Raw genomic sequence first — 25,252 nt, forward strand, 5'->3', positions numbered from 1 at the left:
TCTGACGTCAGAGTCTATACTTACCCACGTGCTGTCACTGCCTCTTTCATGGTAGCAGGAAAGACGGATGATAAACTTCCTCCTTTCAAAGAGACAACGTATACAGCTGGGGTGTTTTATAGAACTCTTAAACATTAACTCATTAAATTCTCCAAACTACCTTATGAGGTAGATCCTGTTATCACCCCATTTTGCAGATGAAGAAACAGAGGCCCAGAGGGTAAGAAAATTACCCAAGGTCACACAGCCAGCGTGTGGCAGGATGGTGCCAGCAGTGGGCCCCTTCTCCTAATCACAGCAGACGAGAAGCCTTTGGGTCCTTGGAGCAAGCAGACTATATAATTTCCTCACCTCCCACACTCACAGACTATAGGGCTGCTCTTTTCTTTTTTAATTATGTCCTTTTCCTTTCAGAAAGTAGCCTTTTGGTTTCTGCTGCCTTGATTACCAGTAGGTATGTTGGAATAATACCAAGGCACTGATTTCATTCTTTCTCCTCTGCTCCCCTGTTCTTTCCCTTCTGTCTTTCTTATTCTTTACCCTCTTCCCTGTCAGGGCCTTCATCTGTCTGCCTGTGATTTCTCCAGTGACCTGTGAGGAAGGCTGGGGGCTCTGATCCTTTGTGTGGCCTTGGTTCTCCTTGGCCACCAGGAGATATCTGATCTCACTGGACACCCCTCTTCCAGCCGTGGCCCTCTCTAGCTTCCAGCCTGTGCCAAAACAGCAGCTGGGGGATTAGATACATACTTGGGTCTCTTACCAGTTGATAACCTAGCTTTTTTAGTTTGCCTTTGAGACTTAAATTCTCTATAGAACAAAATGTATTTTTCTTTTCTTTGTCATTAACAGACTCTGAACTTAATATCAATTAAGACCTCCCTGTTGAGGTTAATTTAACTATTTAAAAAAAATTATCAGCACACTATAACATAATTTTTCTTTAAACATTGAAGAAAAAAGGAATAAAATTGAGTACAAGCCATTACCATTTTTTCATGTTTATTTATGTTTTCTTTGCCTACATTTACATATTTTAAAACATTTGCAGTCATGATATATGACCCGTCTTCTGCTTTGCATTTTTAATTTGGCTAATGGGATAATATTTCACCTGTACTCATGGTGACATTCTTGTTTATGGTTTAAACCTATCAGGTCTTGAATGTTGCAAATCAAGTCTTGTTTAGATAAATATCTCTTGAAGGATGAATTTATTGGCTGGCCTGCAGACTGATTATTTTCCCCCTAATTCCTAATCCTTTCTAAATAGAGCTGAATTGAAGAGCGTTTGGGTCTTCAATTCAGTGGCCTCTGTATGGAAGTTTGGAAAGTACCTGCAACTCCACTGTATGGAAGTTTGGAAAGTACCTGCAACTCCGTAGCTGAGCTTCTCTGCCAGGCCCTGACACTGTCTGAAAACAGCAACATTTCGGAGTATTGTGATTACTCTCCAAGCGCCCTGGTTATGGTTATTCACGCTAGGCAGAGAGAGGGATCCCTTGGTGACATTCTTACCTTGGGGCTCAATTTGTGTGGTGGCAAAAAGGATTCCTCCATAAACTACCATCACTACTGAGTAGATCTCTGGAACTTGCTATAATGGTTATGCAGACATCCTGTGAACTGTTAAACTACTCATCATTTAGATAGAGACTTGGACATTGAAGGAGTAGGTCGGGGTGAAAAGCACCCACCCCAGAGTCAGATAGACCAGGGTTTGAATCTAGGTCTGTTTCTAGCTCTGTTTCTAGCTGTGGGGCTCTGGCCAGTCAGTTACAGTCTTTAGGCCTCAGTGTCTATCTTTAAAATGGGGATGATAACTCTGCCCACTCTTGGGGAGAATCAAACATGATAGGGTCTGTAAAGCTTTTAGCCAGTGACTGGTACATACCAGGATCTTGCCTTGAATGTAAGGGAAAACTTTAAAGAGAGTAATAGTGGGAGAGAAGACAAGGCATTTTTCTTGTCTGATTTTGACTGGTCTATGCATATTATCAGGCAGAAATTCAGGAAAGAAGAGAGGAAGCAGTTTCTGGAAATTACTGCCCACTGGAAAATTTCCCCTGTTCTTGACCGGATTTGCTTGCCCTATAATTGACTCCTCCCATCCTTTGGATGCCCATGAAGGGAAGAATTGTTAGACAGAATGTTGACAACTGTAGGAGAAACCATCTTTTGCGGCGTTTTGGAGTTATGAGTAATCACAAGGAGGAGAAATATATTCATTAGAACTTAATTGGATTATTGCTCTTTTACAGCCAAATTAAAGCATGTGTTTATGTGCTCATGGTGGTGTTCTGTTAGAGTTTTCTCATCACAGGAAACCAAAAATGTTCCCAAGGGTTAGTTTACTGAGATTTACTCCCTGGTATAGATTGCAGGGTAGACTAGAGACAAGGACGTATGTGCGTGTGTATGTGTGTGTTGGTCTCACACACCCACCCTCAATGGGTATGAATGATCAAAACTTGAGTCTATGCTTAAAGCATCACTCACAGCAAACAAAGGGGTTGTTTACTATTGTTTCTAAGAAAAAAGGGCAAGATACAGGAATACATGAATACATGAGAAACAACACAAGCCCATAAAAACAAGTTTTAGTAATGATTTTAATATATTTTCATAATCTCTCTGGCAGCATTTTATCATCTGATGTTTCTAACAGAGGTCATCATTTTGATTAATTAATTTTCTCAGGTGACTATTTAAACTTCTGTTTTTGAAAAGCTCATTCTCATAAGTGAATGCTATTAGTGTTATCTTTGTTTTTGTACCTTTTTTGTTGTTATTTTTCCCTCTTTTCTGTTTATAGTTTTGAAGTTTAGTAAATGATGGCAGAATATAAATCTCAACTGGCAAATTATTGTGTATTCCCTAAACTCTTTATCTGAAAGAAAATTATTGTTCTGAATTCTTAGTATTAGTTAAAGGGAAAATGATGAGACTGTACTTAAATTTGTCTTACAGAGGGTAATGTGCCTTTTTTGTCACGTGGGAAAAGATACTGCTGATCCATTTCAGCACTGTTTTTGTAACGATAAGAGTCTTATTTAGATCAAACCTTGTGTTTGGATATGCATTTGTGCATCTTCACAGATAGTCATGAAAGGCAAAGAAAATATTTCTTTTTGAAAAGGATGGTACGCTCCATCAATATGTCTTCAGAAACCCCATACATTTGCAAGGGTTGTGAAGGGGAGAAAATTAGATTGTAGGGGGCAAAACCCCCTTACTATTTTATATGTAAAGCACAGATATGCGTATAGTACATAAACGTGTATATCTGCAGTATTATAGTTTCATGGGAGGGTGATTAGGAAAAAAATGTAAAAAAAAAGGCTTCTGGGTGGAGCAATAATGAAAAAAAGTTGAAACACTGGAGACATCCTTAGCTATTAGCACTTAAAAGCAGCAGTGTTGAAAATAGAGTTAAGTTTCCTCCTCTCGGATTTCATCTGAGATGATAATGTTGGTGTTGGCTCACATGATAAATAGTGATTTTTAAATTGTTTCATTGTCTCTGGGGAATTTGTTGTGGTTAATCCTGAGGACAGTGCTTTAAAAATCAATGGGAATGGGTCAGGAGTCGGTCATCACATCTGGCCTTGCCTGGAAATACCCAAGAGAAACTTGACCACTCACTTCAGTCTTTTATCCTTAAGACTTTTCACCCTACAAAAGACGAAAAGAACATGTGTGTCTGTGCATGGCGGTGGGGTAGGCACCCAAGAAGCTTAGATTCAATTTGCTTTAGTGGACAGCCTAGGCACCCCCTACAAATTTGGATTTTTTTAAAAAAAAGTTAACATTAGAAGTCTAATTTAACTGATGGGTGTGACCAACATTTGAAATTTAAAGCTATCTGGCTAGAGTTAAGGTCTTGTATGGTCTGAATGGCCCACCTAGAAAATTAATCCTTTCTCATCCCTGATTCTATGTGGGATAGACTTGATACTACATGGGTATCCAGAATTTAGGGCTAATTCGTGGAGCATGGATAAGGTATTAAAATACAGGTCTCTTGAGACATACATTTTATGACATATTTAGCAAAGTGAGTTAAATTCAGTTTCCTTTTGGTTTGAGAAGGGGAGAAAGATATGGCTTCTATGTTATATTGCTAATGACGTGTAGGAAACAAAGCTCTGTGGTAGATCTGCTTTCCTTTGCATAGATTCTCTGTCACTCTCCCTAAATTCCTGCGTGGTGAAAAGTATTGGCAGATGGTGCCACATCTGGGTTTTTCTTGGGAAAGACCCTCCCTTCTCCAGGGCCCTAGGGCCTCATTTGTGAACTGAAGGAAATCAATTAGGTGTTTTCCAAACAGTTTTTCTGATATGATAATTCTATGATCACTCATCTGATTGATTCCATTTTAATTCTTTTTTAAAAATTAATTAATTAGTTTTTGGCTGCGTTGGGTCTTTGTTGCTGCAAGCGGGCTTTCTCTAGTTGCGGTGAGCAGAGGCTACTCTTTGTTGTGGTGCGTGGGCTTCTCATTGCGGTGGCTTCTCTTGTTGTGGGGCACGGGCTCTAGGCATACGAGGTTCAGTAGTTGTGGCACGCGGGCTTCAGTAGTTGTGGCTTGCGGGCTCTAGAGCGCAGGCTCAGTAGTTGTGGCGCACAGGCTCTAGAGCACAGGCTCAGTAGTTGTGGCTCGCAGGCTTAGCTGCTCCGTGGCATGTGGGATCTTCCCGGACCAGGGCTCGAACCCATGTCCCCTGCATTGGCAGGCGGATTCTTAACCACTGCGCAACCAGGGCAGTCCCCCATTTTAATTCTTGACCTTCTTTTTTTTCCTTAGCAAATGCTGATGTTTTAAAGGCAATGGTAGCAGATAACAACCTGTGTGATCCTGAAAGGTGAGTGCTTTTCCCCTGATTTTATGGGGCTTTCGTTTTCAGTTATCCGCTAGAGCAGGTTTCTGTACTTTGGCACTATTGACATTTGGGCCAGGGAATTCTTTGCTGTGAGGAACTGTCCTGTGCATTGTAGGACATTTAACAGCATTCCTGGCCTCCACTTACTGGATGCCATTGTCCCTTTCTCCTGCTGTGTGACATCCCAGAACCAACGCTTCCACACACTGTCAATGTACCCTGGGGGCAAAGTCGCCCCTGGCTGAGAACAGCTGCGTTAGAGAACGGTGTCGAGAGGGAAGAGTAGCCCTGGAGCTGGGGACCTGGGTGAGTCTTACCTCCACCACTTCTGGATCCCCTCTTCTCGGGCAAGTTAACCGACCACCCTGAGCTCAAGTTCCATCATCTGTAAACTGGAGATAACCACCGTACCAACTTAATTGGAATATTATGAGGAATACCGAATGCCTCGGGCATCGAAAGACCTCTATGAACAATGATGATTGAACGAAAAACCAGGCTGGTTTGGGGGCACCTGCTAAGTTCTGTTCTTGTATTACCAGTTTTAGGTTACGGTGGTTGAGTATCATAGTCCTTCCTAATTAATTACAGGTAACTGTATTTCTATGTAAGTTTTCATGCTTCATGGAGCATTTATTGAGTGCCTGCTGTGTGCTGGGCATGATGCTGGAGCCGGGTCTTCACAGATCATTGCCATGGAGGACGAAGTCTAGTGGGGAGTGGAGGCAAGAAGCAGGGGCTGCTTGTAGGCAGAGAAAGTCCAGGACAAAAGGCCCGGGAGAGTGAAAGTGTGGGATGCCTCCGGTAAGGTTCAGTCTGGGGTGGCCCGAGTTCATGCTATGGACAGAAGCAAGAAAGGCCAGGAAGGCAAGTTGGGTTTGAGTGACATGGCAAGGAGTTTGGACCTTTTCCTGCTTACTCTGTGGGTGGTACACCCAAGCGCATCTTAGCTATTTCATACATGTTTGTCAAACTGGCCACGTTAGATCTGCATTTTAGCGAGGTGACTTAGTGCCGGAAGGCCAGTGGAAGGAGCTCTGGTGGTGTAGTTTATAGAGACATACGAGCTGTGGTTTCCGCCACACTCCAGCCCTGACCACAGACTCCTTGTGTTAGGAGCATGTCACCTCATCGAATCTTTGCCTCAGTCATCTTAGTGCCTCAGCATCCTATAGTCCCTGTCATTGGGTTTTGTGTGCAGCGTGTACTAGATGAACGTTTGTTGAATGAATGTTGTTAAATTTTTTTGTCTACTTTTGAAGTGGGCAAGTGGGCTGGTTACCAGCAGCGTAAAGGCTGGCTTTATGCTGTCATGAGACTTCTAGATGCCTTTTGGGCTCTCAGCCCAGTCTCAGGAGTCAGGCTCTGCTGTTATGTGCTGCCCTGCCCACCCCACCTACACCAGGTCAGAGGACTGATTCCTGGTTGGGCTGGCCCTGTCCTGTCTTATTTCCTCCTTTCCTAGTGGACCAGAGCCTTGACACGTGCCTTTTGAAAGCAGCCAGCATCTGACCTATATATACTTCTGCTTTTTATATTTTGGATGGTACGGCTGGGTTTCTTCCAGGTTATCAGAGTGATCTCCCCTGTTTCTGAAGCACTGTAGCATGATGGTTAAGATCATGGTTTCTAGATTTAGTCTTTCTAGATTTGGATCTCAGCTGTCGCTTACTAGCTGTGTGACCTTGGGTAAGTTACTTAACTGCTCTGAGGCTCAGTGTCCTAGTTTCTAAAATGAGGAAACTAATAATACCTACCTCAAGGTTTTGTAAAGATCAGTGGAATTAATATATATCAAGTGCGTAGACTGCTAAGTGTTAGCTATTTTTGTCATTACGATGATCAACATCTGTCTTGAGCATCACTTTTGATGTCTTGACCTAAAAGCTTTCTTCCTTTGACACAATAGTCAGATTGGATCAAATATTCTATCTTAAGTCATCTGATAATTTGATTGGAATTTAAGTTTTTCTCTCCTCCAGGGCACGTATATTTGAGGCATCTCTTATCTTAGAGATCTAGGAGGAACTTGGGTATGTGCGAGAAATTAGTTTACTTGAAATTAGGCTGCATGCAAAGGGAGATCAGCCATTTGGAAAGAGACCTAATACTTGAACGACAAACAGTGCATCATCATTAGAAGCAGTGGTTTATTTCTGGCCAGTTAATTCCATACGGGAAGTGATAAATCACATTGTTACTGTTTAAAACGAACTGTCATTGTCTAGTCATAAGAGCTGAGTACCTGCTGCCTGAGATCAGTTCACGAAGCCCATTTGTATAATTGGAAGAGGCATTTTTTTTCTTTTGATTTAAACCTGCTTCTTATAATGCAGGGGGAGAGAATGCCTTAGCTGGTATTTCTTTTAATAATCAGTTCGACCTTTTCCTTTTTTTTTTTCCCACCTTAGCCCGGCGACCCCTAGCACTCCTGGGAGCCCGCCTGTGAGCCCCGGGCCCTTGTCGCCAGGTGGCACCCCAGGGAAGCACATCTGCGGCCACCATCTGCACACAGTGGGTGGCGCTGTCGAGCGGGACGTGTGTCATCGATGTAGGCATAAGCGATGGCACTTCATAAAACCCACCAACAAGGCCAAAGAGGGCCGCTCAAGGCGCCAAGGAGAAGTTACTGTCCTCTCTGTGGGCAGGTGAGTCCTGGGGGTGCTTTGGGTTTGTGTAACACAGTTGCTGCGTTGTGTGGATTTGTACACCCGTTAAATGTAGAGTGTGTTCTCCTGAGCCTGGCTCAGGTCCTATCTCTGGGCTTCTTTGATGTTTTCTGGTCTGAGTCCTGTATTTTTCCAACAGCAGAAGAATTCTAAGAGGTGGCTATTGCAAGATCAGGTGTGACTTGTATTAATTAAGGTAACAAATTAATTACTTGCTGTATTAGGGTTCTACAGAGAAGCAGACTCAATAAGATATATATATACACACAGACACACGTGTAAGAGATTTATTATGGGAATTAACTCACACGATTATGGAGGCCAAGAAGACAGGAAAGCTGGTGGTAATTCAGTCCAAGTCCAAAGGCCTGAGAACCAGGGGAGCCGGTGGTATTAGTCCTGGTCCCAGTCTGAAGGCCTAGAAACCAGGAATGCTCATGTCTTATGGCAAAAGAAGAGGGATGTGTCAGCTCAAGTAAAAAGAGCAAATTCAGTCTCCCTTTGCCTTTTAGTTCTGTTCAGGCCCTCAAGGGATTGGATGATGCCCATTCTCATCGGTGAGGGTGATCTTTACTCAATCTACCAATTCAAAGGCTAATCTCTTCTGCAAACGTCCTCACAGACACACCCAGAAACAATGTTTTATCAACTCTCTGGGCAGTCCTTAGCCTGGTCAAGTTGACTCAAAAAATTAACCATCACACTTGCTCTAACAGATAAAACCCAAATCTCAACTGTTAGGGAATGTAAATTTGTATTTCACTTGTGGAAATCGAAAGATCAGTGGTGGCTCTTCAAGCAGTCACCCAGAGCCCTGGGTCCTTTCCATCTTGTGCCTCTGCTGGATTTGCTAGCAGGAGAAAGTACGCAGAGCATTGTTCACAAGAGGTTTTTCAGGAGATGGGCCTGAAGTGGCACATTTCAGTCTTGCTCACATTCCTCTGTCTGGAACTCAATCACTTGGCCACACCTAATGGCCAGGGAGGTAGGTAACGTCGGCCAGGAAGAAGGGAAGAGATGGAGCCTGGTCCACTGCTCTCCAGCCTCTGCCGGGTAAGATCCACGTGGACCCCTGGGACTGCTCGCTTTTACTTCACCTCCTCCTTTCCCAGTCCTAAAGTTCCATTTACCTGTGACCCATATGTGATGCGGAGATCTTGCAGTTCAAGTGATAAACAATTTGACGATACGGTATGCAGAGCATTTTTGGTTGATTTTGAGCCTCCTGCAGGAACTGCAAGGCTCGTGCTGCACGTGCAAAGGCAGTAGAGAGTAATGGTCGAGAGCATGCCTGCTGGCACCAGACTGGGAAGCCCTGAGCAAAAGCTGACAGTGTTGCCTACATGATCCTTCTCTCCTTACTGACAAACTCTGGGAAGAGTAGCCTGGACTCACTGAGTCACCCTCATTTGACTCCTGACACCACTACTTACAAACTGCTACTTCTCTCTGTGCCCCAGTTTTCCCCTCTATAAAATGGGGATGACAGTAGCACTCACCTTATCGGGTTGCTGTGAAGACTAAATAAGGTGACTCAGGTATAGGTCTTAGACCAGTTTTTGGTGCTTATTATATACTCAAGAATTGTTGGCTATTATTATTACTGTTATTTGAATTCCATTGAGTTTCATCATGTGTTGCACAAGCAACAAGGAGAAGACTCCTTGGCTCTTTGCCACTTATAACAAAACAGTGCAACTCATGACCACACTGTTTTATTCAGAGCAGAGTCATGGGAACTTATGAATGTGGAATGCGGTGAGAACCTGCAACTTGTTTGGACAAAGTGTATTTTGTTTGCTTTAAAAAAAAATCTGCTGAAACTTTCAACTCAGATTCAACATGGCTTTTTTAAACGCCCCCAATCCAACTCTCCGTCTTGGAGATAGAATAAATACTATGACTGCTGAGTGATTACAGGCTGCTTTTCAGCAAGTGTTGCTTAAAGAGAGTCTTAAAGTTTGACCGAATAGGTTTGTGGTGACAACTTTTTTCCTGATCCTCCGTTCACTGCTTCAGAGTCTCCTTCCTCCTTCTGGTGGGTGAGCTCATTTTGGACAAACAAGGAGAATTTATTTTAGATGGTTTTGAGGGAAATGAAGACCACGACTAGAGAGAAACTGCTGCGAAAGATTTTAGGGTTTTGATGGTGATGGACGAGAAAAGCCGTCCAACTGAGTACATTTCTTTAACTTCTCTCTTAATTCTTAAGGAAAATCTCTTTCTTAAATTCCTTAACCCTTAATGAAAACCGAAATTTGCTTCAAAAACAGAAACAAAAAAACCCAGACAAAACTCATGCAGACACAAAAACTCTGCCACCCGACTGAAGCTGATAAATGTGTGTCTGGGGCCCTGTTTATAGAGGTAGACCCTCTGCTGGGTGAAATTTGAGAAGACAGTTCCCTAGTGAACATCAGATTTGCAAACTGGTCAGGCTTTTATCCAGCCTTCTGTTGTTAAAACAGCTGATGTTTAAGCCCAGGTCCTTGTTAGAAACCACAGCTCTGAGGCTGTTTCATATTTGAGTACCCGTGTTTCTTAGTGCATTTCCCATGCTCTGTAAACTGTGCAGCAGAGTCTGATGTGTTGAGTGAACATCGGCTGGGAGCTTTGGCAGGACGGTTCCTCCTGTTGAATATGGTGGTTTTCTTTTCTTTTCTTTTCTTTTTTTTTGTGGTACGCGGGCCTCTCACTGTTGTGGCCTCGGATGCACAGGCCCAGCGGCCATGGCTCATGGGCCCAGCCGCTCCGCGGCATGTGGGATCTTCCCGGACCCGGGCATGAACCCATGTCCCCTGCATCGGCAGGCGGACTCTCAAGCACTGCGCCACCAGGGAAGCCCTTCTTTTCCTTTTAAAAAAGTTTTTATTGAAGTATAGTTGATTTACAATGTCATGTTAATTTCAGGTGTACAGCACAGTGATTCAGCTATATATATATTAATATAATACGTATATATTAATACATATATATATATTCTTTTTCAGATTCTTTTCCCTTATAGGTTGTTACAAAATATTGAGTATAGTTCCCTGCGCTATATAGTAGGTTCTTGTTGGGTATCTATTTTATATATAGTCATGTGTGTATGTGAATATGGTGATTTTCATTGCTGTCCTAACTTCTGGCTGAGTTTGGGATCCTCCAGGTGGATGATTTTTACTTCATTCATGATTCTTGTTCAGTGGAAAAGCAAAACCCGTCACATCTCCTCTTTCCCCCACTCAGGTTTAGAGTTACGAAAGTGGAACACAAGTCAAATCAGAAGGAGCGGAGAAGTTTAATGTCAGTTAGTGGGACCGACAGCGTCAATGGGGAGGTGTCTATGACCCCCCTGAAGAGAGAGCGAAGTGGCACAGAGTAGCAGGTAAGTTGAAGTTGTGGCGACATTGGGGGTGGGTGGTACATGGCAGAGAGAAGGTGCCCAGAGCCTCCCTGGAGTCTGTGGTAATACGGGAGTGACTTGGCAGGGAAATGAGAAGTACTTTCCTGGAGCTGGTAAGGCTGTAGGGGTCGGAACACCATTACTTGTCTGCCCAGAGCTTTTCGTGAAGAGCCCATCAACACAGGTGCCTCCAGGGACCTGGCCCATATGATAATGAGTGGGGGGGATTACTTAGGGGGTAATGTGGAGTGGTGGGGACTGGAGCAAACTAGAAATCACATAACCCATCTGTTAGGGTTTGCATTACCACAAGGCAGGAAACACTTAGTGTGGCTAGATCTTAGGCAAAAAAGGTGGAAATCTAGACTTTTTTTTTTTTTTTAGCGGTACGCGGGCCTCTCACTGTTGTGGCCTCTCTCGTTGCGAAGCACAGGCTCCGGACGCGCAGGCTCAGTGGCCATGGCTCACGGGCCAAGCCGCTCCATGGCATGTGGGATCTTCCCGGACCGGGGCACGAACCCGTGTCCCCTGCATCGTCAGGCGGACTCTTAACCACTGCGACACCAGGGAAGCCCCTACAGATGAAATCAACAGGTTTTTAAATGTTGGCGGCTTGTTAAAAATCCTTTAAACGACCACGCAGGCCAAATGAAATATAATCTTGTCGCCATTTCTAGGTAAACTGTGATTCGAAAAAGGCTTGAGCAAGCAAAGCAATGCTTTTTTCCTTTGAGTTGGAAACCAGTTTTGTTTGATGTGTCACAGTTCTAAAATACCCCCAGTAGAAGTATTACTCCTTCCACCAAATATTTTGAAGCAATTCAAAAGCAAACGTGAATGCTTCTTGGCTTGGCAGTTTTAACTTTGGGAGATATTACTTAAAAAAAAAAGCCTGTGATAATTTGATATTGGCTTAGCCTTTATCTTCTTGGCTTTCTGTTCTGGCTTGAGTCCCATTCATCCCTTTCATGTTACTTATTATATGTAAAAGGAGGAGTGTGAGGACTCAGGAGTGACCAGCTCCAAAGTCTCCAATGGAACGGTCAGAGCCTGAATGTTAAGGCAGAAGAGGTTCCACTTCCAAAGGGAGGGGGAGGCGGGGTAAGGGGGAGAGGAATAGCCAGGTCCTAGAAGGTACAGGGAAACAGCAAGGTTGAACCTGAGCCTTGGAGTCAGGCTGCCTGGTTCAGGTTCCCGTTCCCCACTCACTAGCCCTGGGACCTGGACAAGGTGCTTGGGCTTTTTTATGCCTCACTTTTCTCACTGAGAAATAAAAATGATGCTGCTTGCCTTGAGGGATGGCAATGCGATATCAGGGAAATAACATGGGAAGCCCAGGGCCTGGCAGATAGGAAATGCCCAGTCAGTGCTACTGATTATTTTAAGTGGCCAGTTTGGCGGAGAAGGGGCTTTTGAGTGAAGCTTCTGATAACCTGCCCGGGCTCAGAGGGGTTGAGGATGATCCAGAAGTCATCTGGGGGCTTCCCTGGTGGCGCAGTGGTTGAGAGTCCGCCTGCCGATGCAGGGGACACGGGTTCGTGCCCCGGTCTGGGAAGATCCCACATGCCGCGGAGTGGCTGGGCCCGTGAGCCATGGCCGCTGAGCCTGCGTGTCCGGAGCCTGTGCTCCACAACGGGAGAGGCCACAACAGTGAGAGGCCCACATACCGCAAAAACAAAAAAACAAAACAAAAAAAACAAAACAGAAGTCATCTGGAAGAGTTGTGCTCCTGAATTCTGTAAGACGTAGGGGCTCTGATAGCTTTCCAGCACCGGTTCTTGCCATTTCGCCCTTGGGAAGATCTGGCCGCTTCCCTTGAGCTGAGGAACCCAACAGAGGCTTTCTTTAAAGAAGAGACATGGAGCAGAAAAGTCTGTCTTTGGCTTCTCAGCCAGTTACTGGTGCCTTGGGAAGGGAACCAAGAGGAATTTAGGAAAACGAAGAGGATGATGAAGATCATAAAAGCAGCTAATGTCAATTCAGTACTCTAGTCTTCTGGGTGTTGTACTGAGATGTATCTCGCATGTCACCAATATAAACATCTCCTAATGGGATGGATACTATTACCCCAGCTTTACAGATGAGGAAACCAGTGCACAGAAAGGGTAAATTACATGTTATGGATCACATGACTGGAAAGAGGAGCTGATTTGAACTGAGGTCTGTGACTGTAAGACCAGCTGCACTCTTCTGCCGTCCTGGGGTGCTCATGAAGGGGCAGCCCTAGATCCATGAATGAGGAACATCTCCACCAATGATCTGGGACCTGGTGGTCTAATATGGTAGCCACTAGTCACCTGTGGCTACTTAAATTTAAATTAATTAAAATTAAAAGTTTCATTCTGCAGTTGCACTAGTCATATTTCAAGTGTTCAGTAGCCATAGATGACTAGGGGCTGCCAGATACAGACATTTTTCCATCATTGCAGAAAGTATTACCCACAGAGTAGATGGTATCTTACATGTTAGAATTGGAATCCTGAGTGACTTTGGTAAATTAGAGAAACATTCTGATTGAAGTCGCGAGGACTTGGCTTCTGGGACGAGAAGTATGTGGCTATTCAAGTCTAAGGTGAGGAGGGCCGGCCAGTTTAGCTGCAAAGAAAGAGAAAGCATGAGTTGTAATGACAGTTCTGCATATGAGTCATCAACCTGGCAGTGTGTTGAGAGACAGAGCAGAGGTGGGTAAGAAGACACTGCTTGCCCTCGGGCAGGAAGCGCAAGGTGATCCTGGGTTAGGCTCAGCCAGATTCCAGCCTTGCTAAAGTGCCGTGCCTGGAGGGAGGCACTCAAGGTCTGGGAAGGTTAAAAGAATTAGGATTGCTCAGGTAGTTTTCTTGGTCCAAATTCTGTCCGTATCTGGATTTGATCCAGCCATCTGAAAATCCTGACCACATCTGACTGGTTTACAACTTGATACTCTCTGCAAAGCACGCAATCTTCTTACCGGGATTTTGTGAAAGAGCATTGGATTTGATTAGGAGACCTGGGCTCTCATCATAGCTTCGCCGCTTGGAAATTGTCCTTAACTGCCCTTACTCCAGGTTTCCTTGAATGTGAAATAGGATATTAAATCCATCGATTGAAGGCGAGTGCCAGGAGAGCATCTGGCCTGTCATTGGCTCTCAGTGGTGCTGTGCCGTCCAAAGGTGCAACGAGCACGAGTGACCTCAGAAAGGGGATGTGTTTTCCGAGCCTTCAACATAATTGTAATCAATTTTGGAATTAAAAAATAATTTTTATTATGGAAAATTTCAAACAGACTCAAAAGTAGAGAGAATAACGTCACAAATGCCGATGGACTAATTTAATTATAATACGTACTGCGTATTGAGTATCTACTATGTACCGGGCATGCTTTAGAAGGCATATTCCATGTATTAACTGATTTAATCCTCACAACAGCAATAAGTAGGTGCCAGTTTAAGCAGAGAGAGTTGAGGCAACTTGTTTAGAGTTAGCAGCAAGAATGTGGTAGAGTTTAGAGCCCAACCCAGGCAGTCTGGCTCCCGGAGTCCCAGACTTCACCGCTCAGCCGGGTCCAAGGAAAAACAGGTCCTGTGGTTAGAGCCTGCTGAGGTTGGGACCTGCTGAGTGATGATGTCTGATGAGCCCAACAGAGAATGGACTCTGCGAAAGGAGGGAAAGGGCTATTCACTGACACTCAAAAATATGTATGTACTTATGAAAATTTTTCTTGCTTGGTTTCTTAATATTTCTCATCCTCCGAAAGAGTATGTTTGGGCGATTTAATGTGACTTGATTTTCCAACAAGAGAGATCCTGAAGTTTTTCCTTCTAGGCCCAGAAGATCTCTGGTTCTGAGCCGAATAGGAAGATCTGCACTGGGATGTAACTAATACAATAAGACAGGAGTGTTATATACCTTTTGGACTGTCTAATACAGGTTTTAGAGTTGTGTTTTTTTCCTGAAAAATATTTTTGTTTAAATTTGAATTTTTGGCCAAGCTATTTTACTGGAATGCCTTGTTTTAATATAGAACTGATTCAAATATTCAAATGCAAATGCATATCTACTCATTGGTTAGGTTTCCATCTTTAAAAAAAAGAAAATTCAGTGGCTGATACCACCAACTAGACTTGGGATTTCTCTCTCTTTCTCCTTCTCTTTTTAAAAAACAAAATCTGCTGTTTGGCATTTCTTCCCCCCTTTATTATTTCCCCCCTGTTTCCTTTGCCTGAGTTCTTTTTTGTAGCTAGATCTGACTTGCACTCTGCCTGATTTATTTTGGCAATGCAGTTAAAATGGTTTCTTTTTTCCACAGAAAATGTGTTTTGATTTCTTCTTAGAAGAATAAGCTTTTGTTCTTCAAAGTTAAATAAATCAAATTGCTTTCGGCCTCCAAATGCCACTGCCTTGTCTTCATTATCATTGGGCTTTTGCTTTTTAAAAATGATGCCATCGTAAGCATTCTCTCGCACATGTTTCTGAAGTATCTACCCCCCTTTCCAGTTTATGGTAGTATCTTATTGAAAACGTTGATTTGGTAAGTTTACAGAAAATATTTTTTTATCAAAACAGAAATTCATCATATTAGATATCTCTGTTTTAAATCGTTTTATTATTGAAGCTATTCTATTAATTCTTATTTCGGTCATTTAGTTTAGTGATTAAGAGCTGAGTTTTAAACTGCTTAGGTTTAATTTTAACTGTGCCACTAACTACCAGTTGTTTTCAGCAAGTTACTTAACCTCTCCAAGCCTCAGGTTCTTCATCTTTCAAGTGGTGTAGGGTGTAGTGGTGGATGTAAATGACATAATACATGTGTACAGTTCTTAAATCAGGCTTTGGCACAGAGTTAGTATTCACTAACTCACTATTCACTATTATCAATAATTTCCATCCCATTCTCAGGGGTCCTAGTTAGTTATTAGCCCATTCCTCAAGCATCACTTTTAGATACTGTAACTCACTTTTTACTTCTTAAGAACATTAGAGCTTTGGAGTCTGATGACATCTCAGAAATAGATATTTGGCAAGTCCCTTAGGAATTTGGGCCATTTTCTTGTGTGTGTTAAGAGGGCCTTAGAAATAACATGCCCCTCTTACTGGAAGTGGAATCAGAATTAGTAACAAGGCAATTGAAAAGTGTTGCAACTTAAGTTCTTTTTATTATACAGATCAGAGGAGGGGTTATATTAAGAGCTAGTGTGGACTGAATTTTCTTCACCTCACCGTGCTACTGCTGGGCTGGGGCTTTGCTCTGGGATAAAAGTCTCCTTTTTGCCAAGACTCATGGATCACCCTCCCTCCCTCCTCAGGACCACTGCCGGGCACAAGGTCAGCTCTCCAGATCTTCGGGGCCTTTTCATTTCCTCCTCTAACAGTGAGGAAAGGCAAGCTTTTCTCCTTTTTGCTTTTGGACTCTGGTGACAGGCAGTGCAGTGATGGTCCGGTGGGGGCCTCCCCTGATGATGTGTTGCTTTATTTGCAGTCCTCTGTATGGCTCATTCTTTTGTTAACTCTCCATGGAAGGAGAGGATGGTGAGAAACTTTAGGTATCACGAGTTAATTTTTCTCCATAGCTTATATTTTTTTCAGGGCAACACACACATATATATATTTTTTAAGAAAAAGGATCACAAATTTGATGGAAGCCCCTTAATGGGATTCATTGGCCTTTATAAACAGAAGCTGCACCTCAAATAGGCATGGATGGGACCACCTGGCTTGATTTAGAAATGGCTGAATACATTTCCAAAGAGTAAAAGCAGTACTTTGATACTTGTGTTGTTCTTACATGGAAGACCAGTCCCATTGAGTCCATCTTAAATATGGAAGTGGAGGGAAGTTAATGCCTGTCCTTGACCATTCACTGTCTGTGCAAAGCGTAGGCTGTAGAACCAGGCAGATGAGAAGAGCTGAGTGGGGGACAGAAATTTCAATGCAACCTGATGGATCATGGGTGATCATCTCATCTCATCTCTCCAGTTTACAGTGGAAGAGCCAGGCTCAGAAGGATGAAGTTTTCCCAGATCCCTGGGCTGGGGAGGGAGAGGGCTTAGGTGGGAAGAAATCTGATGTCTTTTGGCTGTTAGAGCTGCGCCTGGATCAGTCCAGGTTTGTGAGCTATTCTCTTTTCTAACAAGTCGACTAAGATTATAGACTTCGAGATCTCAGAGGAGCTGTGATGGCTAGTTCAGGTCAACTCAAGTACAGTTAACGTCTTTTAAAAGTGTTTGCTGAGCCCCTACTTTGTGCCAGACCTTAGGGATGCAGCAGTGTGGAAAAGGGACAGACAAGGGCCATGCTTTCATGGAGCTTCTGTTCTAGTTTTTGTCGTGATTTTTCTCCCCATGCCCCCTTGGTCCCCTAGTTTTAGAGTAAGGAGGCCCTAGGACATTATGTACGTTGTTCAAGGTCATGCGGATGGTTTATTCCAGAGCCTGGACTTGGGCTTCCTGATAGTTCAGTCCCTTCACTGTCTCTGAGGTCCTGGATATTGCAAGGGTTTGAAATTGAATCATTTTTAAAATGGAAAAATAAGGCATGAACACGATACAATATTTAAGCACCATAAAAGGCTGCAGGATGAAAAAAAAATGTCTTCACCCTGTCTACGCCCCTTCTACCCACCACACACATGTCATCTCTCAGTCCCCTTCCCAACAGGGGACCACGGTTGTCCGTGTCCTCTATATCCTTTCAGGATTATTCTATGCACATACTTACTTAAACAACATATATACGTGTCTACAGCCCCCTCCTTTGCCCTTCCATGAATGAGAGCTTAGATACTTGTCTGCACCTTGCTTTTTATTGAAATTGATGACTGATAAGGTCTGTGGACTATTTTTTATGCTCCCACATTGATTGAGCCATGAGGAGTGAAAATGCTGGACACGTTTAAAATGCTGTGTGTCCTGTTTGTTCTTTGTTGTTGGGAATAGCCCCGAAACATTTACAGACATAATCTGAGAGTTTTGGGTGGACCTAAAAACATATTTTGCTGTCATCAACACTGATGTTCTGAGTTATTCTTCCACAGCCTTGTTCTGTGTACAGAAGAGACTGAAACATATTTGTGAGTATTCCCAGAATTTAGCTAACATGAGGGCCCAAAGGGTTTTGTTTTGTTTTGTTTTGAGTTGCCACCAAAGCTGTCTCCTCTCCTCAGTTATCTCCCTCGGCAGGGTCTGCTCCAGGGCACCTCCCTAGTGCTGACCAGAAGGTGACCCCTCAGGGAGCTTATCTGTCCTCCCCGGTGGCCCTGCCAGCCCTCTGACAAGGCTTAGGAAAGAGGGCTGCAACATCTGCCTTTTTGCCACAGAAGACTGCAGCACTGGAGGCTCACGGAGACTTCGGAGGACGAAAAGGCAGACCTAAGGGGCTCGAGGGAGGCAGAAAGCGAAATGCCTTTGGCGACATTTTGGCCCAGAACGAGATAGAAGAGGGAATTAACAGTTATAATCAGGATTTTTCTTTTTCTTCATTTGTAACTCGAGACTTTGAATCTACTAACATTAAATAGCTAAGGAAATAGTAGTCCCTGTTTTCTGTAAGCTGTCTATTTTCTGCAAGGATGTACGATGCTATAGTAAGTAGCTCCACAGTATAGCTTCTGGAACCAGACTCCTTGTGCCCAAGTCCTGGCCGGGCACTTTTTAGCTGTGTAATCTTGGGCAAGTTCCTTAGTCTCTGATGCCTCAACTTCTCCATCTGTAAAGTGGGTTTAAAATACCACCTACCTCATAGGGATGTTGTTCTTTGGTGCTTAGCAAGTGCTAAATAGCCAAATACTTGATGTTATTATTATAATATTATGTCAGGTGAGACCTAAACACTTAGCAAATAAAAGTGTGAAAAATTAATGGTTTTTGATGTTTCTTAATTTTCCTGAGGCTCAGAGAAGCAGGTTAGACATAACCTATAAGATGCTGTAGTTTTGTTTGACACTAGGGTAGAGGCTTACTAAATGCAGGTAACTGGACTTGCTCACAAGGCAGTCAGGAGGCAACGTTTAACTTGTTTTGTTTTCCTTATTAGAAAGAGGTGGGACCATTCAGAGTCTTAAATTATTCTACCTGTAGCTAGCGTAGACGTTGAATCAGAGGTTTATTGAGACTAAGAGGGAACTGCCGAATTGCATTTAAATCCTTCCCAGGAGAACCCTTGTGTTCCCAGATACAGAATAACTTTTGATGTCAATTACATTTTACTTGGAATCAAGTGCTCTGATTCTCACCATCCCAAGGGTTGGTAAATCACAAACGTTCAGCTACTGTCACTTGGGAAGCCCATCATTGCTAAATATATGAACACATTTAAATTGTTGTGAAGCTATAACTCAGGAAAGAGCAACCTTCAGACTTCCCAGTAAGATCTAAATCTCATGTGAGAAAATTCAAAACTACAAGGAGCGCACACTTTCCCATCGGCGTTATTCAGGAAAGAGCAGAGGACAGCCGCAGACCTCATGGCTCGGTGGATATCTCCGCGTGACTGGTGTGGCGGCAAATGTGGCTTCCAGGTGATCTGCCTGGGCTGGAATCACTGCTTTCTTATTATTAATGGTGTGGCCTTGGGCAAGCTATTGAACCTGCAAGCCTCAGTGTCTACTTAGGAAAATGAGAATCGTCATTGACTCATGGAGTCCTTGAAAAGATTGAGTTACTGAATCTGGCGCCTTAGCACTGCAGTGCCTGGTGCATAGAAAGCACTCCGTAAATGTCAGCCACTATTGTTATTAATCAGATCGCCTTCCTTCCTTAATCCCCTGTCCTTTGAGGTCTTAGTGTTCACTGTCCGTTAATCTGTTTAGGCTTCTAGTTTCTTAAGACATGGTTCTCATTTTTAAAGGGACCAGATCCTTTTTTCTAGAGAATCCTTTTTTAACAAGGCACATATGCGTCCTAATCAAAGCTCTGTTGTGGCTCCTGTGGAAACTTAACACCATAATGGAATTCTAGCTTTATCTAATTAGCAATAAAGTCTAGAGAAAAAGCAATAAAAAGCAATTAAAAAAAAGCAATAAAAAGCAATAAAGTCTAGAGAAAAAGATGACCTTTTCTTTCCAGATAAATTTTTTCTGAGGTTCTTAATTTCTCTCCATCAGTCTTGTTATATGATGGACGTGGTCACACTTGGGATTTCTGAATCGTCTTTTCAATGTAAAGAAGTTTTGCTTCATTTCTCCCAGCTTGAGCACTCACTTGTGTAAGACAGTAATCACCAAATTTCCCCACCCTATCCCACTCAGAAAAGATAGATCAGTCTTGTTAAATATGGTGGGGTCCCCTGGCGATGTGACCTGAGAACAACAGGTGGGTGGAGTGTTTTCTCTCCCTCTGGTCCGCGCTGCTAGCCTTCCCTAGCATTCATGCCAGCCTGCTCCTAGTTTCTGACTGCTGTGTAGAGGAGGCACCTTTTAATATTAATGTGTTGTGGTAAAGAAATACTATTTTAAAGTATGTGTTTGTTTATCAATACGGTCATATTCACAGCTATAGAATGAAATGAGAAGAAATTTAACATTGTCAAATGCACCATGACACAGTCCCAGAAATAAGGCTGCAGTTGGAAATTTACAAGCTGTGCAAAATGTGGTATCTTCTTTCCTCTAGATTATCACTCAGATAAGACAGGTATTTATCTGGAAATTGAGAGCTGCTGTGCTGGTCAAAGCTTCCCTTTTGTTAAGTGTGTGTGAAGACAGAGAGCCCAGAACTGTGAATCAGTGCTGGGTAATTTTCAATAGAGCCTGAAAAGGTTAACTTTCTTTTTTTCTGCCTTGCTTCTGGTATTAGTAGTGAAGACTTTTAGGCAGCATTTTGTATTTCTCACATTCTCTTTCAAAGATATTGTGTGCAGTGCAGTTTTAACCAGCTGCAGAAGGCTATTGTGGAAGAGAGCTGCTGTGCTGGGATGCTGTTAATGGTCACGATAGCTAACTTTTAGGAGGGTACTGACTGCTTGGCCCTGTATTAAGCATTGTACATATATCATCTTATGTAAAACCCCCAACAGCCCTACGTGGGATGCTGCAGAGAGGCCAAGGTTCAACAGCTAGTCACAGGGGTCTGCGTCTGGGGACAGGCCACTGGCTCCAGACCCCTCCTTCGTAGCCCAGCCTTGGTCTTACATGCCCACTCCTTAAAGTTGGTCAAACCTGTGCAAATAACTCTAAATGGGAAGTTCTACTATGTTGGAATGAACACTCTTACTGTGATGAAACATTTCATTCCGACATCCCTTGCTCTTGACCTTCTTGTTTTCCTTGATGCAAAACAGTCCAGGTGTAAGGGAGCCGCTGATAAAAAGAGGAGACATAAAAGTAGTTGAACACCTTTTTTCTAGATAATGGCCTAGTTTGAAGTTTTACTGGGAAAATTCTCTCCTATCTTTTAGCTTTTTTTTTTTTTCTTCTTAGGACAATTTTTCTATTTTTCCATCTCTGGCTTTTCTACTTTTTTCCATGCTAGTGTCTTCCACATGAATCGACTCTCAAATGACAGTATTCCCAGACTTGACTTTGTTCAGTTTTCTTGTACAAATCTGTAGTTTAGCCATGCTCGGTTGTAGCAATGCAGAGCAGGGAATTACTTATTCATTTATAATTAAGAACTTGGTTCTTGCTGTTTTAGAGGACAATGCTTTATTTCCTTTTCAGCTAAGGGGGTAAGGGTCCTTTCCCCAACCCATTTAGTTTGGGAGATCCCTCTCTGTCTCTCTCTCCTTCACGTATATATATATACACACACACACACACACACACACACTATGATTATTATAAATGACATAGTGACAGAAAAGGATAATATGGATAATATTAGGCTACATGTGAAGGATGAGCTATAAAATAAGTACAAAGTAATACTTCAGTGAAGACAACCTATTGACTTTTTGCTGTTTCTTCATATTTCTGTAAGCTGGTTTCATCTCTGTTTTTGTTTAGCATTTATAGGAAACACAATTTGGGGAGACAAGAGAATGTTTTGTTCCTTAACCTTGTGTAGGTTTGCCTGCATTGTATATTTCAATACACAGTCAAGTGTGGAATTTTAATCCTATCCTGGGTCTTCAAAACAGGAAAGTAAAGCGGTACATAACGGTCACGTAGATGAGACCACTGTAAAAAAACAAAAAACAAACATAAACCTTGGAAAAATAAAAAATTATTTTGCAGGTTTATAGGGGGCTTCATTTGTAATGTAAACACAGATGTTGACATGGGCCACTTGTTAGAAGAACTTAAAAATATAATACAGAGCCTTCGAAGGTACAATGAAGACTGAAGACTGAGCATTTTATCATTGTGTTCTTACTTGCCCAGTGAAGTCCCAGCCAAGCTGCACCCTGTGCTCAATGGAGATGCAGAGTTAACTCAATTTGGTGCGGCCTGGGAAAGTCACGTTACCTGACACGTACAGGCTTCCTTGTGACTGACCACGTTCACCCTGTTGCTCATTACTTGACAGAACGTAGCTGAAGAGTTAAGGAACAGGTTCCTGAGAACAAGTGCTAAAGGACTCACAGGGAGAATGCCCACCAGTCACCCCAGAAACTTGTATTAAACCAGACTGATGCCGTCAGCCTACTGTGGTTCTCAAGTTCTGTTCTTTCTTGGTTTATAAAACCTCAATAAAGAGGTCCTTTGGAAATTTTCGTGCTTAAATTTCCTTAGACTGATTTCAAAGAAGAAATGTGTAGTGGGGGAAGGAATGCAGTGGGATGGGGTGGGACGGGGTGAGGATGGATTACAATTCCTCTGTGTTCTTAAATATTTAGGCCAGATTAACATGTGATATGATGCTTGCCAAGCTTTACCTTTTTTATTTTCTCTTGCAGGAGTGACTTTATTTGAAGAGTTCTAAGAGACTGAAAACTTATGACATATAAAGTTGCCTAGGGAATTATTTTTTTATCTTTTATACAATTTCTATGGTGGAGTCTGCAGACATGTGGATGAAAGCTAAAAGGGAATACTGTTGCTATGCTGGATACAGAATTCAGTTTGCTTTGAAACAAGTTTTGGTTTAAAAATGTCTGATGAAAAATTTATTATCTTTCCAGGGAGGAAAAGAGCTCATGTTTTTGTCTTCCCAACCACCACCCCTCCCAATCCCCCATCTGTGGCCTTGGTGTACACACTGCAATTTTTCCAGTATGCTAACTATGTACAGTGGAACTATATGTGTATAGTCTGAGCTAATGCTCAGGGTGTGTGTGTCTGTGTGTGCGTGTGTGTGTATGTACACACATGTCTGTGTGCCTGTGCTTCTGTTCCCCCAACCCTTAGATCTCATTTTGCTACTGGTTGTAAGACGATCCCCTTACAGTTTAACTGTTACAAAAGATAAAAGATGAATCTTTGGTGGTGAAGCCTCCTTGAAGATATAGTCTAACCCTGGGCAGTTGACCCCCCAAGAGATCATGGAGTCAGAGGGAACCAGATGCTAGACTTTGGATTCAGAGACGAGAAATCAGCACTGACCTGCTACCAGCATGCCACTCCTAGGTCACTTATAAAATATTGAGAGTTTTGGTTTTTTTTTGTTTGTTTTAACTCAAGCTAAGCAAATCTTATTTAGCCATTGAATAAAGGGGGTAATGGTTTAAAGTCACTAAAAAAAAAGTCTTGTTTTGACAACTCAAGGCTAAAACAAAACAAGACAATCTCCACTTCTGGTGCAAGATGGACCCACACCTTCCTCTGGTATGTTTTCCTTGGTGTTCTTCCTGTTCTCCATCTTGTAGCTAGTGTCTGTTATTTAAAGGATTCTTGAGGGTTACTTTCCCCTGTAGGTGTGGAATACCCCACTTAAAAAAAAAAAAAAAAGCTTTACAGTTTACAAAACACCTCAAAGAACCCAGAGGTGAAGGTAGTAGTACATTTATGGGAGGTCTGGGCCAAGAGGTTGGGGAGTCCAGGTACAGCGAAATCTTCAAGACCTGCCTCCATGTTGGTAGGGTGCCTTGGCACTTCCTTTATTTCAAAAAGAAAGCACAATTCTCATTTGACTCCCAAAAGATGATTCCCATGAAAATGTACTTTTTTTTTTTTTTTTTTTTGCGGTACGCAGGCCTCTCACTATTGTGGCCTCTTCCGTTGCAGAGCACAGGCTCCGGATGCGCAGGCTCAGCGGCCATGGCTCACGGGCCCAGCCGCTCCGCGGCACGTGGGATCTTCCCGGACCGGGGCACGAACCCGTGTCCCTTGCATCGGGCAGGCAGACTCTCAACCACTGCGCCACCAGGGAAGCCCGAAAATGTACTTTAAAGTATCCATTCTTTTTCTGGCACCAGACTAAAAATGTCTAACCTTTTAAATGAATGGTAGGTTCAATTTCATGTGAATTTTTGCTGACAACTAATTAAAAGCTGTACATGTGTACGTGCATACACGCAGTAGACCCGAGGAAGGCAATATGGAAATAAATTTCCCGGTGGTCCAGAAAGTAGCAATATAGGAATTTTGGGGGTGTGTATTAGTGTAAATAATATGCGTGCAGTCTAGACCAATAGTTTTAGTTTTATAAAGAGGAATCATTTTTTGTCTTAAAAATATTATGCCCCTGGAATGGTGAGGGATAAAGTGTAAGATATTCTTCAGCTTTAATTATTTTATAATTTTATTCAGGTCAGATCGCTTTTTTTTTTTAATAGCAATACAACAGGCAAGAGGATACTCAAAATATTTAAATTGTATTTATACCAAGAGTACGTTTTAACTATTTTCTAATACTTGAGCAGTTGTTGTCTGACTGGCTTCCAAATATGCCAAAAGTTAAGCATTCAGTATTTTCAACATGTATGCTTTTTACTGGTTTATATTACCTAATGAGAATCTTTAAGTGTTCCCAAAGCAACAGATGTTTACAGGCCTTTTGTGTTTTTCCTCCTTTAGAAGGCTTGGAGACCCACAACAAAGTTACTGTATAAAACACTAATGAGGGACTAACTTCTGATGTCATACATGAGTTGGCTACCACCTCAATGTAAAAATTTGTAAAGGAAATTTTTCACCGAGTGTCAAATGTATTTTTAACTGTCTGGTTTGTACTTCTATGACTTTTGTACTACCAAAGCAGAGTTAAAAATAAAAACGTTAAACACAGTGAGTTGTTTCTGAATGATCCAATTGTTGGTGCCTTGGGTACTGAAAGTACAATTGTGGTTGGTATAATTTATCGAGCTTAATATCACAGTGCCTGATTTCTTAACGTCTGAATTGTCAAGTGATCATTTGGCTGACTTTCCCCATTGGATTCCTCCTTCCCCCCCATAGTAATGCCATCCTCACCCCCGATTAGTATTTTTAAAATTTGGAGATAATTTTGGATGTAAGGAACAGT

At 42.6% G+C, this 25,252-nt stretch overlaps 1 protein-coding gene across 4 annotated transcripts in view; it reads left to right on the forward strand.

The window, feature by feature from the left end:
- RELL1 (RELT like 1) overlaps window positions 1–25,252 on the forward strand; it is a 72,110-nt gene that overhangs the window by 37,673 nt on the left and 9,185 nt on the right. The window contains exons 4-8 of one of the 4 annotated variants that reach the window (XR_009540366.1): window positions 4,805–4,862; window positions 7,292–7,528; window positions 10,781–10,919; window positions 22,746–23,613; window positions 24,013–25,014. Coding sequence is in view for 2 of the 4 variants with exons in the window: in XM_060148371.1 (XP_060004354.1) it covers window positions 4,805–4,862; window positions 7,292–7,528; window positions 10,781–10,916 (431 nt within the window). In the remaining 2 variants the exon portion in view is untranslated. Of the gene's footprint in view, window positions 1–4,804; window positions 4,863–7,291; window positions 7,529–10,780; window positions 10,920–22,745; window positions 25,015–25,252 lie in introns of those variants that run through there. The other 3 variants (XR_009540367.1, XM_060148371.1, XM_060148372.1) reach the window with 3 other exon arrangements.

This window comes from Lagenorhynchus albirostris, chromosome 4 (genome assembly GCF_949774975.1).
Source record: "Lagenorhynchus albirostris chromosome 4, mLagAlb1.1, whole genome shotgun sequence".
Taxonomy (NCBI): domain Eukaryota; kingdom Metazoa; phylum Chordata; class Mammalia; order Artiodactyla; family Delphinidae; genus Lagenorhynchus; species Lagenorhynchus albirostris.